The sequence below is a fragment of the Littorina saxatilis genome, linkage group LG7 (genome assembly GCF_037325665.1).
Source record: "Littorina saxatilis isolate snail1 linkage group LG7, US_GU_Lsax_2.0, whole genome shotgun sequence".
In the NCBI taxonomy this organism is placed as follows: domain Eukaryota; kingdom Metazoa; phylum Mollusca; class Gastropoda; order Littorinimorpha; family Littorinidae; genus Littorina; species Littorina saxatilis.
In genome coordinates, this window is record NC_090251.1 from 40,176,385 (window position 1) to 40,192,016 (window position 15,632).

Sequence of the window (15,632 nt, forward strand, 5' to 3'; positions counted from 1 at the left end):
GTGATTGGGTTGTCCTTGTTTTGGAGATTACGGAGAGGTTTTTTTTTTCCATTCCTGGAGATGTCCTGAATACTGGAGTTAAATGAAGATGTCTTTAATCCTGAAGGTGATTGGGTTGTCCTTGTTTTGGAGATTACTGAGAGGTTTTTGTTTCCATTCCTGGAGATGACTGTAGATGTCCGGTATCCTGGAGTTGAATGCAGATGTTTTTAATCCTGGAGGCGACTGAAGGTGTTATGGTTTCAGAAGATGATTGTATGGCGTGTCCTTATTCCTGGAGATTACTGAGAGTTTCTTTTCATTCCTGAAGGTGACTGGAGATGGCTTGAATCATAGAGTTGAATAGAGATGTCTTTAATCTTGGAGATGACTGGACGGTCCTTGTATTTGATATTACTGAGAGTTTTGTTTTATTCCTGGAGGTGACTGGAGATGTCTTGAATCATAGAGTTGAATAGAGATGTCTGTAATCCCCGAGTACGCTAGTACTACGGCTCAGCAGACTTTAATCGTATGTCTGTGTGTGTGTGTGTGTGTGTGTGTGTGTGTGTGTGTGTCTTTCTCCACTTAACAGCTTATTGCCGGGAAACTACTGGGCGCAGTTCGTTCAAAAGTTGATACACTAACTTGATAATAGGTCCGATTGATCGTATTAAAACTTCATAATGTTACCTGGGACCTAAATGCGAAATAAACCACAAAAACGACTTGGCCGTAGGAGGAGTTCACACCGGCGGGGCAACACGCAGCCATTGACCTGATAGAACAGCCGAACGCGTCACACAAAAATACGTCATGACAAAGTTACACGCAAAGCAAAGAGACTTTGACGTCATTTACTTTTGTTCGGAATTTTCCGTCTGTTCCTAGCTTGTCAGTGAAGACCTGACGTGAGTAAGCTTACCCAAAACGTCTTTGTTCTCTATTCACATTGCAGCTGTGAAATAATCAGTCTTGTGTCTCGGTCGTGTAGGTACAGAGTTTGCTTCTGCAATCATTGTGTTCGTGTTGATGACGGCTTCATAAGACAAAATAATCAGCGAATCTATAGCGAGGAAGACGTTTATGTACAAATCACCGAACCCAACCCATTTTTTGTGTGCATTTTTCTGAAGAATAAACTGCATGTGGTTAATTTCATCCGTTTAATGCTTGTCGAAACATATCTGATCACAGATGAGGTCGCAGTTTGTAGGTTGAATCTATGAATCGGCCAGAGATAGATCTGCATTTCTGGTCAGAAATCAACATTCACACCACAGACGTTCCAAACATTTATCCCCGAGTACGCTAGTACAAGGGTCCAGCAGACTTTAATTGTCTGTGTGTGTGTGTGTGTGTGTGTGTGTGTGTGTGTCTCGACTTAACAGCTTATTGCTGGGAAACTACTGGGCGCAGTTCGTTCAAAAGTTGATACACTAACTTGATAATAGGTCCGATTGATCGTATTAAAACTTCATAATGTTACCTGGGACCTAAATGCGAAATAAACCACAAAAAAACGACTTGGCGGCGGGGGGAATTCGCGGAGCCACAGCCAGCCAGGCAGTCTCATAGAACAGCCGAACGCGTCACACATTGACGAGAAATATAGCGTCATAAAAAGATTACGTCACGGTCAAAAGTCTTTGACGTCTTTTTCTCTCGCGCGGTGTGTGTGTGTGTTCATTTTGTGCACATGTGTTAGTGTTACTGTGTGTGTGTGTGTGTGTGTGTGTGTGTGTGTGTGTGTGTGTGTGTGTGTGTGTGTGTGTCACTGTGTGTGTGTGTGTGTGCGTGCGCGTGCATGAGTCTGTACTCGTGTGTGTGTGTGTGTGTGTGTGTGTGTGTGTGTCATGTGTGTGTGTGTGTGTGTGTGTGTGTGTGTGTGTGTGTGTGTGTGTAAGAGAGAGAGATAGAGAGGAAGAGAGAGAGGGAGTGAGGGAGAGAGAGTGTGTGTGTGTGTGTGTGTGTGTGAATGTGTGTGTGTGCATTTTCACTGTGATCAAATTACAAATAAAAGAGAAAGGCCAGTCACCACGCACATCCTCGGCTCGCATGCAATGTATTTATATAGCAAAGGGAATGCCTGTAATTCACACAGATCAATCACTTGGTCTTAAACGTGCACAAGACAAAAACTTTCATACTGGGGGAGCGAGCCAATCTGAAGAGTACTCGGGTCCAGCGCGAGCGTTTTTTATATTTATTGAGCGAGCCAGTCTGAAGAGTACTCGGGTCCAGCGCGAGCGTTTTTTATCTTGGAGATGACTGGACGGTCCTTGTATTTTGAGAGTTTTATTATAATCCTGAAGGTGACTGGAGATATCTTGAATCATAGAGTTGAATAGAGATGTCTTTAATCTTGGAGATGACTGGACGGTCCTTGTATTGGAGATTACTGAGAGTTTTGTTTCATTCCTGGAGGTGACTGGAGGTGTTATGTTTTCTGGAGGTGACAGGTGTGTCCATGTTCCTGGAGATAACTGAGAGTAGTTTTTTTCATTCATGGAGGTGACTGGATATGTCATGAATCCTGGAGTTGTATGGAGATGTATTTTTTCCTGTAGATTACTGAACATGTCCTTATTCCTGGGGGTGACTGGAGATGTCCTCAATCCTGGAGGTTACAAACATGTCCGCACCCTTGGATATTACTCCATGTAATATATATGTGATACGTCCCGTGACGTCACTATTCCTTGACCTGACTTAATATGTCATTAGTTTCTGGAAGTAACTAATAAGGCCTTATTCTTGAAGATAGCTGGGGATAGTACTCCTCCGAGACACACCTGAATTCCTGGAGATGACCTTACACGGTTGTTGTTTTAGATGAGTGGATAATGTCTTTAATCCTGGAGATGACTAAGAATGTCTTTTTTTTTCTTGAAAAGTGCCAGGCAGTTCTTCCGGGTTAAAAATTAAATCACAATTCCTGGAGATGGCATAACTTCTAGAAGTGAATGAAGAGGCCTTCATATAATGTGTGCATTCTAAGAAATGACTGGATATACCAATATTCCTGACTATTTCCATAATCCTGGATATTCCTGGAGATGCATGCATGCGTTATTATTCCAGAATATGACAAGTGATTCCGAATTTCTAGAGATACACGGAAATGTTATTGTTATTGGATATCAGATGTGATGGCTGAATTCCTTGAGATGAATTATTCCTGGAGGTGACAAGAGATGTCTCTTCGTGGTGGTGGCAGAATTAATATGTCCGTTTTTGCTAGAGATTTCTGTTATTGTCCTAATTTCCAGCAGATGACTGGAGATGACCGTATTCCTGCCAGTGATATTGAGATGAAAGGACATGTCCTTATTTCTGAAGATTACCCACCAACCCGACAACATGTTAAGTATTCAGTTGCCATTGATTAGTCGATGGTGATAGATACATGGATGTTACAGTCGTTCGGTGGAAGCGCCAATGATGATCACATGGCGATTTACTTTTGCATCGGAAGGGAAGAGATACGGTTCTTAGGCAGAGAGAATGAAAATAAGAGCCCAGAAGCTGGTTCCAGAACAAATGGTTTTGGTTGGTGGTTGGTGAAGGGGAGAACGGGAGGGGAGACGTACAGATAGAAAGACAGACAGACAGACAGAGAGACAGACAGACAGACAGACAGACAGACAGAGAGACAGACAGACAGGAGATAACGACAAACAACCAGACACACACACAGAAAGGAACAACAAAACAGACAGACTGAAACAATATTGACTAAGAAACAAAAAAACGGGACAAACAGACAATAGGTAGTGCATACAGACAGACAGACAGACTTGAAGGCAGACACAACCATACAGACCGAACAAGATTGACTAAGACACAAAAAAACGGGACAAACAGACAATAGGTAGTGCATACAGACAGACAGACTTGAAGGCAGACACAACCATACAGACCGAACAAGATTGACTAAGACACAAACAACTGGACACACAGTCAAAAGGGAATGGAGGTAGACAGAGCCGCAGGCAGACACACGAAATAGAGTCGAAGAAGACGAAGATACAAAAAAAGAAAAAAAGAAATCGAATCGACTGGCTGTTAACTGAATAGAAAGGGGGAAAAAAAGAAGAAGAAACAGCAGCAAAGTCAACGCAGAAAAGGCCAATCATTCTGTCAACTCCGCAAGAATGTCAAGCGCAGATAAGGAACACATGACAGCAAATTACTTCTCAATGCATACATTGATCGAAAAGGGAAGAAAAATACAAGACAATTATAGTCTGTAAAACATGTACAGTACAACAACATCAACTAAAACAGTGTAATAGGTTAAGTAAATAAAAGAAAGGAAAGACATCACGAAATAATAGACAGAAGAACAGGACATAAATTGTTGTGGGATATTGACATACAAAAGGAAACAAACTGTAGGGAAAACAGATTGACAGGCATTAGAAAAAGATATCACACAGACAGACAGACACAAAGACACATAGACATTGAAACAGACACACAGACAGACAGACAGACAGACACACACACACACACACACACACACACACACACACACACAACACACACACACACACACACACACACACACACACACACACACACACACACACGCCCCTGCTGAAGCATACTTTTTTTTTCTGATAATAAACTCTTAACACATTACCTTCCTTTGCTTACTCGAAACAACCAAACCAACCGAGACGAAAATGATCTACTGATCGATATCTATCACAAAAAAAGAACTTCTTTGTGTTTACCTTGGCTTGACATTCCTGACCTGTACATTGCACACACGAAGCATTCTCATTGTGGACAGACTGGCATTTGTCTGCCTTCCCCAGACAGCGAGCAAATACACAGGAGAATAGAGATAACAATTCTCCACACATTTCTTCATTATTTTGTCCACCGCTGACAAACATTTTTGACAGGCACGTGACACATACTGAAGGCCATGAGGGTCACAGTGTCTGAAGCGGACTGCTCAGTGTCGGGAACGTATGCGGTGTTGGGAACGAACGCCAGGTATTGAGAACAGTGACCAGGTTTTGGTCGCATAAAGGTACAGTGGAACCTCCTTTTTAAGCCCCCCCCCCCCCCCACAACCCATGTAAGACTTCCTCCTGTAAGACCTTTTTTTTTTTTTTTTTTTAACCTCAGTTGCATGCAGGTTTGCAACTACAATTATTTTTTTGCCTTTTGTGTGTGTGTGTGTGTGTGTGTGTGTGTGTGTGTGTGTGTGTGTGTGTGTGTGTGTGTGTGTGTGTGTGTGTGTGTGTGTGTGTGTGTGTGTGTGGCTTGGAGCAAACCTTCTTCATAGATCTTTCCTTTTCTCAGTCAAATGTGTACATTTTTAAATCAACAAACTTTATCAGTAAACTAATATGTTTAAATAAATAAATAAATAAAAATAATCATAACATAGCAGGTCGGTTTCAGTTTTTTTTAATAAACAATTCTAGAGAATTGTGTATCTTATATTTGAGTCTTTCGTGTTTTAGACATTGATGCATTTAATAGTTTTAACGAGTTGCCTTTTGTTTTATCATTCTGGTGTTTATCTAGATGTGCTGTGTATCTTATAAGAAGTTCTTAAAAGTTTGAAGTTATTTTAGCACATAGGTTTTTTTTTTTTTTTTTTTTTTTATGGTCTTAACAGTGAAACATGTATTACGTTATCATTAAGATTCATGCTTTGTTAGCACTAAGCAGTTGTTTTAATCAGTCTGGTTTTTTCTTGTTTTCATCTTATGAACATTCTAAATGTTAGACTAACTTATTGTCTTGTACAGAATAACAACTGTGTGAATGGTGCTATACTGAATGAAAGAGTGTGACATGAAGTTCTTGTACATCATTGTAAAGAGTGTGCATGACGTTTTAGTTTAGATGTCAAGCGCTTAGAGCAAGCCTTTTTAACGAAAGTTTTTGATTTAGCGCTATATAAATGTTCTTATTATTATTATTATTATTATAACATAAATTTATTCTTAATGTTCAGCTCGTCCTGTAAGACCTTCATTTCTTTCCGATTTTTTGTTCCTAACCTCTGTAAATTTACCTCAATTCAATTGGACGACTCCCTCTACCCCCCCCCCCCCCCCGCCCCCCCCCCCCCTCTCCTCCTTTTTAGATCCGAATGTCGTCAAATGTTAGTGGTCTTAAAAGCGGGTTCCACTGTACTAGTCCTGCTCTCGTAAGTTCCGTGGACAAATACGATAGTCATTTTCAATCAAGCTTCATTGTAATTTAATCAATTCCCAAAGCCCAAGTAAAGCCCTCAGTCGCCTCGCTACGTCGGGCTATAATGATGCTTTGATCGGGCGTCAATCCACGATGACAACCTCGAAGTTTCAAACGGAAGCTTAAGGTATAATTGATACCGTCTTGCTTTTTGTGAACGTAATTCCCAAACACGGGAATGTGTTTTGACGTACCATCTTCCTAAAAAAATGATATTGTCTTACACAATAATTATCTTTACTGTAAGTTTAGTTTTTTGACAAAACAAAGACATCCACAAGTGAATCGACCAAATGGTCTTTGTTATGGATAGACAGACAAGTTATTGTGAGAAAATCATACAAACAGAAGACTTAGCGGAATGTGTGTTCGATGTCTGACAAGATCGTTGATACATTGAGTCGCAAAACTCGATAAATGTTATAATTCTTTACGTCACAACAGATAATTCTCAAAAGCTTATGACAATAGTGTTCCGCAAACGGACTGTGATCCTGATGCCTGGATTTTTAGAAGTGTAACACCATTACGCTCGAACAGTATCTCATTGGCATGATACATGACGCACAGGATTGTCAGGAGCAGCACTGACTTCAATCACATTGGGTGCTATAATTTTGCTTTGCACCTTACTTAAATAATCAATCATGGACCAAAGTTGAAAATGGCCACGACTATTTAACAGAAACGAAGACATGATGTATCTGTTGCTAAAGGGCGAGGCAACCCAAATTACATGTTCAGTTCTCTCTACGATCTTCCCAATCACAACTCGTCCAGACTGTATACAATCTAACCAAACTCTTGCCGGAGGCTGGAGTATTTTGCGTGTTTCCATAATTATTGCTGGGAATAAGCGCGCGAGTGCCATGCATTTTAAATATCAGGCTTCTTTGGTGTTGCGAGTTAGCTATCACACATAAAACGGCTGCCATCGACATCCGGGCAATTTGGACACAGCACGAGTGCGGGCAGTCGTAAATAGACGTTTTGTTGCACTGGCGCCAAAATGAAATTGGTCGCCGGATGGAAGCACGCAGCGTCTGTCGTGTTTCAAATTTTTTGGAGACATTTACAGTTTCTGGGCATGCTGAGTTCGGGGTAACAACATCTAAAACATTCTCTCACTTCTGACATGCCATTTCTGCTTTTTTGGAGCAAACCTTTTTTTTTATTTTAATCAGGAGAAAATATGATACATTTAAAAAAAAATGAATACAAACGCAGCTTTCTATGCCAGGTCAAACGAAAGCTAATCAAACCACTTTATTCATGGATTTATGAAACTCATTTAGCCCCCAACTCAAAATAACTCGCTAAGCGGCTAAAAAGAGTGTTATTCAGTAAACAGACAGACAGACAGACACACACACGTACGCACGCACGCACGCACGCACGCACACACACACACACACACACACACACACACACACACACACACACACACACAAACACAAACACAAACACTACATAATACTTGTTCATTATTTTGACATACCTTCCTCCTCATGTCCCACAGTCCCTGCCACAAAAGTCAGATACATCGATTGTGTGCATTGTGTATAAACATCCTTCAGCTTGAACTCTTACCAACATTCAACAGTCTGGCTATACTTTCTGTGCGTAGTAAGATTTTGTAGTTGATTTTTTATTGTTTTTACCTGGCAGCAGTGCCAACATACAAAATGGATTTCGCACAAACTGCTCATTTTGCGCAGCACTCATACAGCCAGTGAAGCCGTCTAGCTAAAATAAAACAGGTTCGTACAAAATATGCAAGCCACTTCAGAACAGCGCCAAGCCGGAGGACGTTGACCATCTCCTGGGATCCATCTCCAGTTGTTTCACTGACATCAAGAACTGGATGACTGAGAACAAGTTGAAGCTGAACAGTGAGAAGACGGAGGCCCTTCTCGTTGGAACACGACAGAAGATTGCTTCCCTCACTGTGACCGACCTCCAGCTGGATGACGCGACTGTTCCATTCTCCCCTGCTGTCAAGAGCCTTGGCGTCTTTCTCGACTCCACTCTCTCCATGCAGACACACATCTCCTTCATCATCAATACCTGCTTTTTTCACCTACGACGCATCGCCTCCATCCGTCGCTAAGTCACCCACGACGCCTGTGTCAAGCTGGTTGTCTCCCTCATCTTCAGTCGTCTGGACTACTGCAACTCCCTTCTGGCTGGCCTCCCCGCCTCATCCATTCATGGCCTACAACGAGTCCAGAACGCTGCTGCCAGGCTGACGTTGAGGAAGACAAAGCGAGACCACATCACCCCCCTACTTCGCTCCTTGCACTGGCTCCCTGTCAACACCCGAATCTCCTACAAACTGTCCTCTCTGGTCTACAAGTGTCTCAACGACTCTGCTCCCGAGTACCTTCAATCCTCCCTGGACCTGTACACCCAGCCCTCCGACCGTCCCCTTCGTTCTGCTGCTGACCCACTCCGCCTTCACATCCCTCGCTCGAAACTCGCATCTGCTGGTCAGCGTGCATTTCCCTCCTCCGTCTGGAACTCCCTGCCGCTTGAGCTTCGCCAGAGCCCCTCTCTTGACGCGTTCAAGAGTAGGTTGAAGACTCAGTTCTTCCCGTAGCTGGCTGCGACTTTCATGTTCGACGTGATGTGTTATGCCCCAAAAGACATTCTTGTGCTGTGCTCTGTGAGAGGTGTTTTCTTTGTGTTTAATATTATTTTGTTTGGACCTAGCTATTGATGTGTACATTGTTGTTAAACAGTTGTTTGTTGTATGTTTATCAGGGTTTGCTAGTGTGTGATAGGGTTCGTGTCCGTCTGTAGATGTTAGTTTCTTTGTTAGTTCTGTGTTGACAACTCTTCGACAAGCGCTTAGAACTGTACCCACGGAAAACGCGCTATATAAGCTTCCTATTGATTGATTGAAATAGTCTTCTATATACGCATTCATGTGAACACCCTCAAGCGCAAAATCAAGCTTTTGTTAGATTAATAGTTCGCCTAGTACTGGGGTAGACAACTTTGTTTCAACCCGGTCACGAATTCTATGTGCGAATCTATTATTTTGTTCTCGAAGTTCTTGGTCGAACATAAGTGTGCCATTTTCATTCGCAAGATTATATTCTCTTTAGTACGCTAATCTTGACACAAGGGAACCGTACACTAATAGCAACGGAACCTTACACTAAACACAAATGAACGGTACACTGAACACGACGGAATCGCACACTAAACGCGACGGAACCGTACACGAAACACAAAGGAACCGTACACTAAACACAAGGACACCGTACACTAAACGCAACGGAACCGTACGATTACCCAACGGAACCGTACACTAAACCCAACAGAACCGCACACGAAACACAAGGGAACCGTATACTAAACGCAACGGAACCGTACGATAAACGCAACGGAATCGTACACTAAACCCAACGGAACCGCACACAAAACACAAGGGAACCGTACAATAAACACAAGGGAACCGTACACATAACGCAAACGAACCGTATAATTATTAAACGTAATGGAACCGTACGCTAAACACAAAGTAACGGTACACTAAACACAAAGGAGCGGTACGCTAAACGCAAGGGAACCGTACACTAATTACGAGGGAACCTTACACACACTAGGGAACCGTACACTAATTACGAGGGAACCTTACACACACAAGGGAACCGTACACTAAACACAAGGGAACCACACACTATACGCTAGAGAACCGTACACTAAACACCACGGAACCGTACACGAATCACAAGGGAACCGTATATGTGAGTGCACATGTATCTTAAGGAAGGCAGAACCTACGTCACAGACTCGCTTGCAGGAGGTACAAAGGAATAACTCAAAAGAACAAGAAGATTTATGGTTGTTTATTTTAGCTAACTATCCAGCCACCATTTCTTGTAACTTGGAACTTAAATGCGTGGTCAAGTTCGATATTCGTTTCGGTAAAAAACTGCAAATACACACACAAAAAACACATATAAGTCACAGAATATAATATCAATACTTACAATAATACAATATCAATACATAGAATACATAAACCACAATTCAACTAACATTCACCTGAAAACAATGAAATAATCTACGAACATTTAATAACATACAGAGAGTGGCCGACAACCCTTAACTCCTAAAGCACCATAGTCTCCAAAATTGTCAAATAACGAAACATACAACTGCGATAATAACTATCCCGTTGAGAACACGTACACATGACTACAATTATCGAAAAGACATAAACAATACCTTCCTAAAACTATTGACCTTTAAAAGAGAAAAAATAACAACACCTACCAAAACTACTAACGCACTAAAACTCTGTTGACTGAGACGAACACACAAAGACAAACATTAGAAAACAACAAGTCTTAACTAACAAAACAATATTTTACCTTTGCGCCATCAAGCAGGAACTGTTCCTCATGAACACACAAACCCGTGGAAATCACAAGTATAAAACACAGCGGGTTCGCTACTATCAAAAAAGCGACCTCCTCCCTCCAGACTCAAAAACGTACTAACGTAAAAAGGACAGTTTATCCTCGACATCGACTTAATATGTTAATGAGGCTAAAAACCGAAAACTACTCAAAACTAACATTTGAACACACCCAAACAACGCTGCTATAGCAGGTTCGAAAACGTTATGGCAAAAAGATATAGACAACATACCGAAATAAATACACCCCAACTACGCTTGATACCTGATAACATGGACTGCACGGATCATTATAAGCCAAAACAGGGTCGCCTGTTCATAACTGCGGAAAAGAGCAAGTCATAGCCGCTCAACACGTGCTAACTAAAACTATGCCAAGTTGGTCAAAAATACAAGGTGAGCGTTACTCAAGTCTTGTGACCTTCGTGCATCCAGAAAACATAACAAACTACGATGCTTCGTCGAGCACACGTACGTCACGCAAATAACACGTGGACGAAACCAAAACAACAGTCACACACGAAACCGGCCGTGATCAACGGCAGGCACACTCCCACCACAAAGCGCGCTAATGCGCTTTCAACACAACAACCAAAACATCAAAAACCGTTTTAGGGTGAAAACTTAACTTACAAAAGAATTCTACTCGTACCCACTTACAGTTGCTCAAAACGAGACTATAAAACGCACAAGGCATAAACTTGAAACCTGTCCAAAACTTATTTACAGTTACTCAAAAAACAAGACTATGAACACACTTGGAACATAGGTTTTGTTCCTCCAAACTTACTTACAGTTGTTCAAAACATGACTATGAACGCACTTGGAACATAGATATGAACTTTTCAAAACTTACTTAACAAGCTTTTAGCAGTGATCCCGCTCCTTGGGGTCACCACGCTACACATTCTAACTCGCCTTTAGCAGTGATCCCGCTCCTTGGGACCACCACACTACACATTCTAACTCGCCTTTAGCAGTGATCCCGCTCCTTGGGACCACCACACTACACATTCTAACTCGCCTTTAGCAGTGATCCCGCTCCTTGGGACCACCACACTACACCTTCTAACTCACCTTCAAAAACGTAGCTATGAACGCACTTGGAACATAGATTCGAAACTTTCAAACTTACTTAACAGTTGTTCAAAACACGACTATGAACGCACTTGGAACATAGATATGAACCCTTTAAACTTAGTTATTCAAAACATAACTATGAACACACTTGGAACATAGATTTGAACCTTTAAAACTTACAGTTGTTCAAACACGACTATGAACACACTTGGAACATAGATATGAACCTTCCAAAACGTACTTACAATTGCCCCAAAAACAGAATCAAACTGGGACTGTCAGAGGACTTAAAATTCGAAAAACACGACCAACGATATCACAACATCTATCGTTGGAAACCATCAACATTGACCATCCTGTCAACATTAAACTAACACACGTATCAAACATTATGAATAATTCAAAAAACAAAAAAATAACATGCTCTCAAAAAGACGTGCTGAACGACATCCTTATCAGGATACAAACAAAACCACCTTATCAAAAGGGAGTGAACACAAGGCTCCAATTTTCTGCAAGTTAATCCTTCAAATAAGCACCATCATACACAAAAAACAAACTTCCGTACCATGGTTATGTTTTACAAAAACAAACTTTCTATTCCAAACGGCAAAAACAAGATTCTCCACCAATCATGCAACATAAGCACAAAATTTCATTCTTGAGTTGGCCATCCATATCATAATATTCCTTAACGTTCCGCAAGTATTGAAAACAAACAAAAAAACAAAAAAAACAAATCACTCCTTAACTTATCAATGTTGATTGTACTTGTTCAAACTTGTTACGCATTCACTTGCGTGTTACACATTCTATCTAGCCTTTAAGCAGTGATCCCGCTCCTTGGGACCACCACGCTACACATTCTATCTAGCCTTTAAGCAGTGATTCCGCTCCTTGGGACCACCACGCTACACATTCTATCTAGCCTTTAAGCAGTGATCCCGCTCCTTGGGACCACCACGCTACACATTCTATCTAGCCTTTAAGCAGTGATCCCGCTCCTTGGGACCACCACGCTACACATTCTATCTAGCCTTTAAGCAGTGATCCCGCTCCTTGGGACCACCACGCTACATATTCTTACTCTACTACATCGTAACATGTACCAAACAAAACAAGCTGCAATAAGCATTATGATTAATTATTAATCAAGACATTCCAGGTCATTATAAACACTCACAATCATCATTTCCTTTTTCATTTTCATTTTTAATTTTTTTAATTTTTTTAATTTTCATTACTTTATTGTCCCATCATTCGTTTGAGAGCAGCACCTCTGTTGTTTGTCAGTGTAGGATTGTCTGATCGGAATGGCAGTGGCATTTCATAGTGATCCTCTGAATTTATTGTCACATTGTCTTGTACGATTTTCAAAAAACGCAAATCGTCTTGTGAGGTTTGACCTACTTCGAGGTCAACAAAGTCTCTCTCCATGGCAAACAACAAGTCCGATGCAGATGCTTCTTTTACGCTTGACCTGTACACGAACGCGACTCTGTCTTCCTCTACTGCAGATTGCTGCATTCTGACCTGATGGGAAGATCCGATGGAGTCAAACGAGGTAGGGTGTGTAGACCGTCCAACGACTGACCAACCCAGACGCGTTTCGACACCGTAAGGGACCCCTGAGACGATGCTGACTGGCATGAGTGCCTCAGCACAATCGTATCCTATCAGAAGACCCGCTTCGCAGTCAGGCTGCAACGGAATCAGATTGGTCGCCAGTCTTCGCAAGTGAGGATGTCTAGCAACTGTCTCTGGAGTGGGCACGTGATCCTTGTGAATGTCTAAAAAGTCCCTGGAGAACGCTGGAGGTAGATTGATCCAGTCATTCTCAGAAAAGTAGGATCGTACTCTCAGACCCGTGTATTTGGTACAAGGAATCAGTGTGTCGGTTTCTGTGAGAGTTGACACCTTCAGTGTAGTTTGTCTCGCCGTCGCTCCGAGACCCTCGACTACGGAAGACACGGCGAAAGTAGCGTCTGACATCGTGTCTAATAGGGCGTAGGTGAGGACCTCCCTGTCCGGATTGTCGATGGAAGAGACGTAGACTGGCACAATCATCGCAGTCAGTACTCCGCAGCTGTCAGACTGAGCTGCGTTTGCGGATGCTGATTCCATGGGCTTGCTTGACAAGTGAGTTGCGTAGTTTGTGTTGGTTGTGGGAGCCGAGTCACGGTCTGTGTTCTTGAATGGTACAAAATCTCTGTCATGCATGCAGGTCGGATGGTGCTTGGAACATGTTTCACACGTAGCCCTCTGTTTGCACTGACGAGAACGATGGTCGACACTCAGGAGACAGCCGAAACAGAGTCCTCGTTTGAAGACAAACTCCTGACGTTCCTTGACTGTCTTCTTCATGAAACTTCGACATGCCAAAATGTCATGACCAGAGTATCCACAGAATTCACATTTCGTTTCCGCTGACTCCCCAGACGTGGCCATAGCGACTTTACTCTTGACGGGCAACCTGGCGCTGACAGTAGACGTAGAGGACATGATCCCGAAAACAGGATCTGTGGCAATCTCTGCTTCGTAGGTGACGAAGGTCACGAGTTCGTCGAACGTAGGGTAACGCTGCTTGTTAAACTTGGTGCTGACAACGTTTCTGGCCCAACGACGTACCATCCAGTCTGGTAGTTTCTCGACGATGTTCTTGAGGTAGTGTGCGTCGTTGAGAATCTCTAGGCCACCAACCTCCTTGGCAGCGACTGCACACTGCTGTAGAAAGTCAGCGAGACATCGCAAAGCAACTGAGTCCTTGGTCTTCACGACGGGCCAGTTGTCCAACTTGGTTCTGAAAGCCGTGCTGATGACGTAAGAGTTCCCAAATCGTTGTTGGAGAACAGATAGTGCTTGTTCGTATGCTCCTGTCTGAGTCATGAGAAAGAAACCGTTGATTGCTTCCTTCGCAATGCCGCCCACGTAGCGCTGCAAGTAGAGCAACTTCTCGTTTGACCTTATGTTCTGTCGTTCTATGAGGAAGGAGAACGAGGCTTTCCAGGTCGGATACAACAGTGGGTCTCCAGAAAAGACACAAGGCTCCTGGAGCGGCAGTCGGTTCAGCGTCAACGCCTCAGCGAGTGTTTTCGTTACCGACTCCAAGTAGGAGTCGTGCTGAGACGTAGGTGAGTTGAACGATCCGTAATTGGGCATAGATGCTTGATCCTCGAACCTGACCTGGGGGTTTCTGCCTGTTCTCTCAGCGCCCTCTAGTCCAGTTGAAGCAGCGCTCGGAAAGCCGATGGGCAGATGCGAGTGATCCATACGCTATTGCTGGTGTGGGACGGTGGGCAAGAAGGAGCTGAACTGAGGGCGTAGACGAGGGTCAAGAACCTCAGTATGAGGTGTAGAGACTGAGGGTGAGAAGTCGATGTGACGGGGTGGAGTGCTAAGGCCGTAGATGTCGAACCTTCCAGTCTCGCGTGGGGCACCTGCATCCCAAGCATGATGAGGATCGGAGACGGGAAGTGAGGGGGGGTAAGCAGACGTCACACTATGGGGAGGGTAAGCAGACGTCACACTATGGGCAGGGTGGCTGACCGTCGAAGCACGAGCTGCGTGGGAGCTCGTGAGGGAGGCGCCAAAGAGAGGGACACCCATCGTAGAGATAGGATGGGTGGTATCTCTTGTAGTAGCTTGAGCAGTCGTGAAGAGGGGAAGCTGCGGTAGCCCTTGTAGCGTATGTGCGTCGATGTTGGTGAGGCTGCCGTACATCGATGAAGGAAGCGTAGTTGTGACGGAAGTCACGACGGACGTCGTGACAGGTGTCCTTGTCACGATGCTTGAAGAGGATGGGACAGCATGCTGGTCCAGCTTGATGTAGCCTCTCTGCGTGACGTGGTAGTCTCCAGTAGTGGCTGCGACCTGGGACTGCATCCTCGTAGGCTGGCTGATGGGAATGGTGGCT

The 15,632-nt window shown here is 43.3% G+C and overlaps 1 protein-coding gene across 1 annotated transcript in view; it reads right to left on the bottom strand.

Annotated features, from left to right (window-relative positions):
- The window catches only part of LOC138970200 (uncharacterized), a 38,115-nt gene extending 23,126 nt beyond the window's left edge, over positions 1-14,989 (bottom strand). The window contains exon 1 of the mRNA XM_070342694.1: positions 13,318-14,989. Within this exon, the coding sequence (XP_070198795.1) occupies positions 13,318-14,989 (1,672 nt within the window). The remainder of the gene's footprint in view (positions 1-13,317) is intronic.
- Positions 14,990-15,632: the final 643 nt, after the last annotated feature.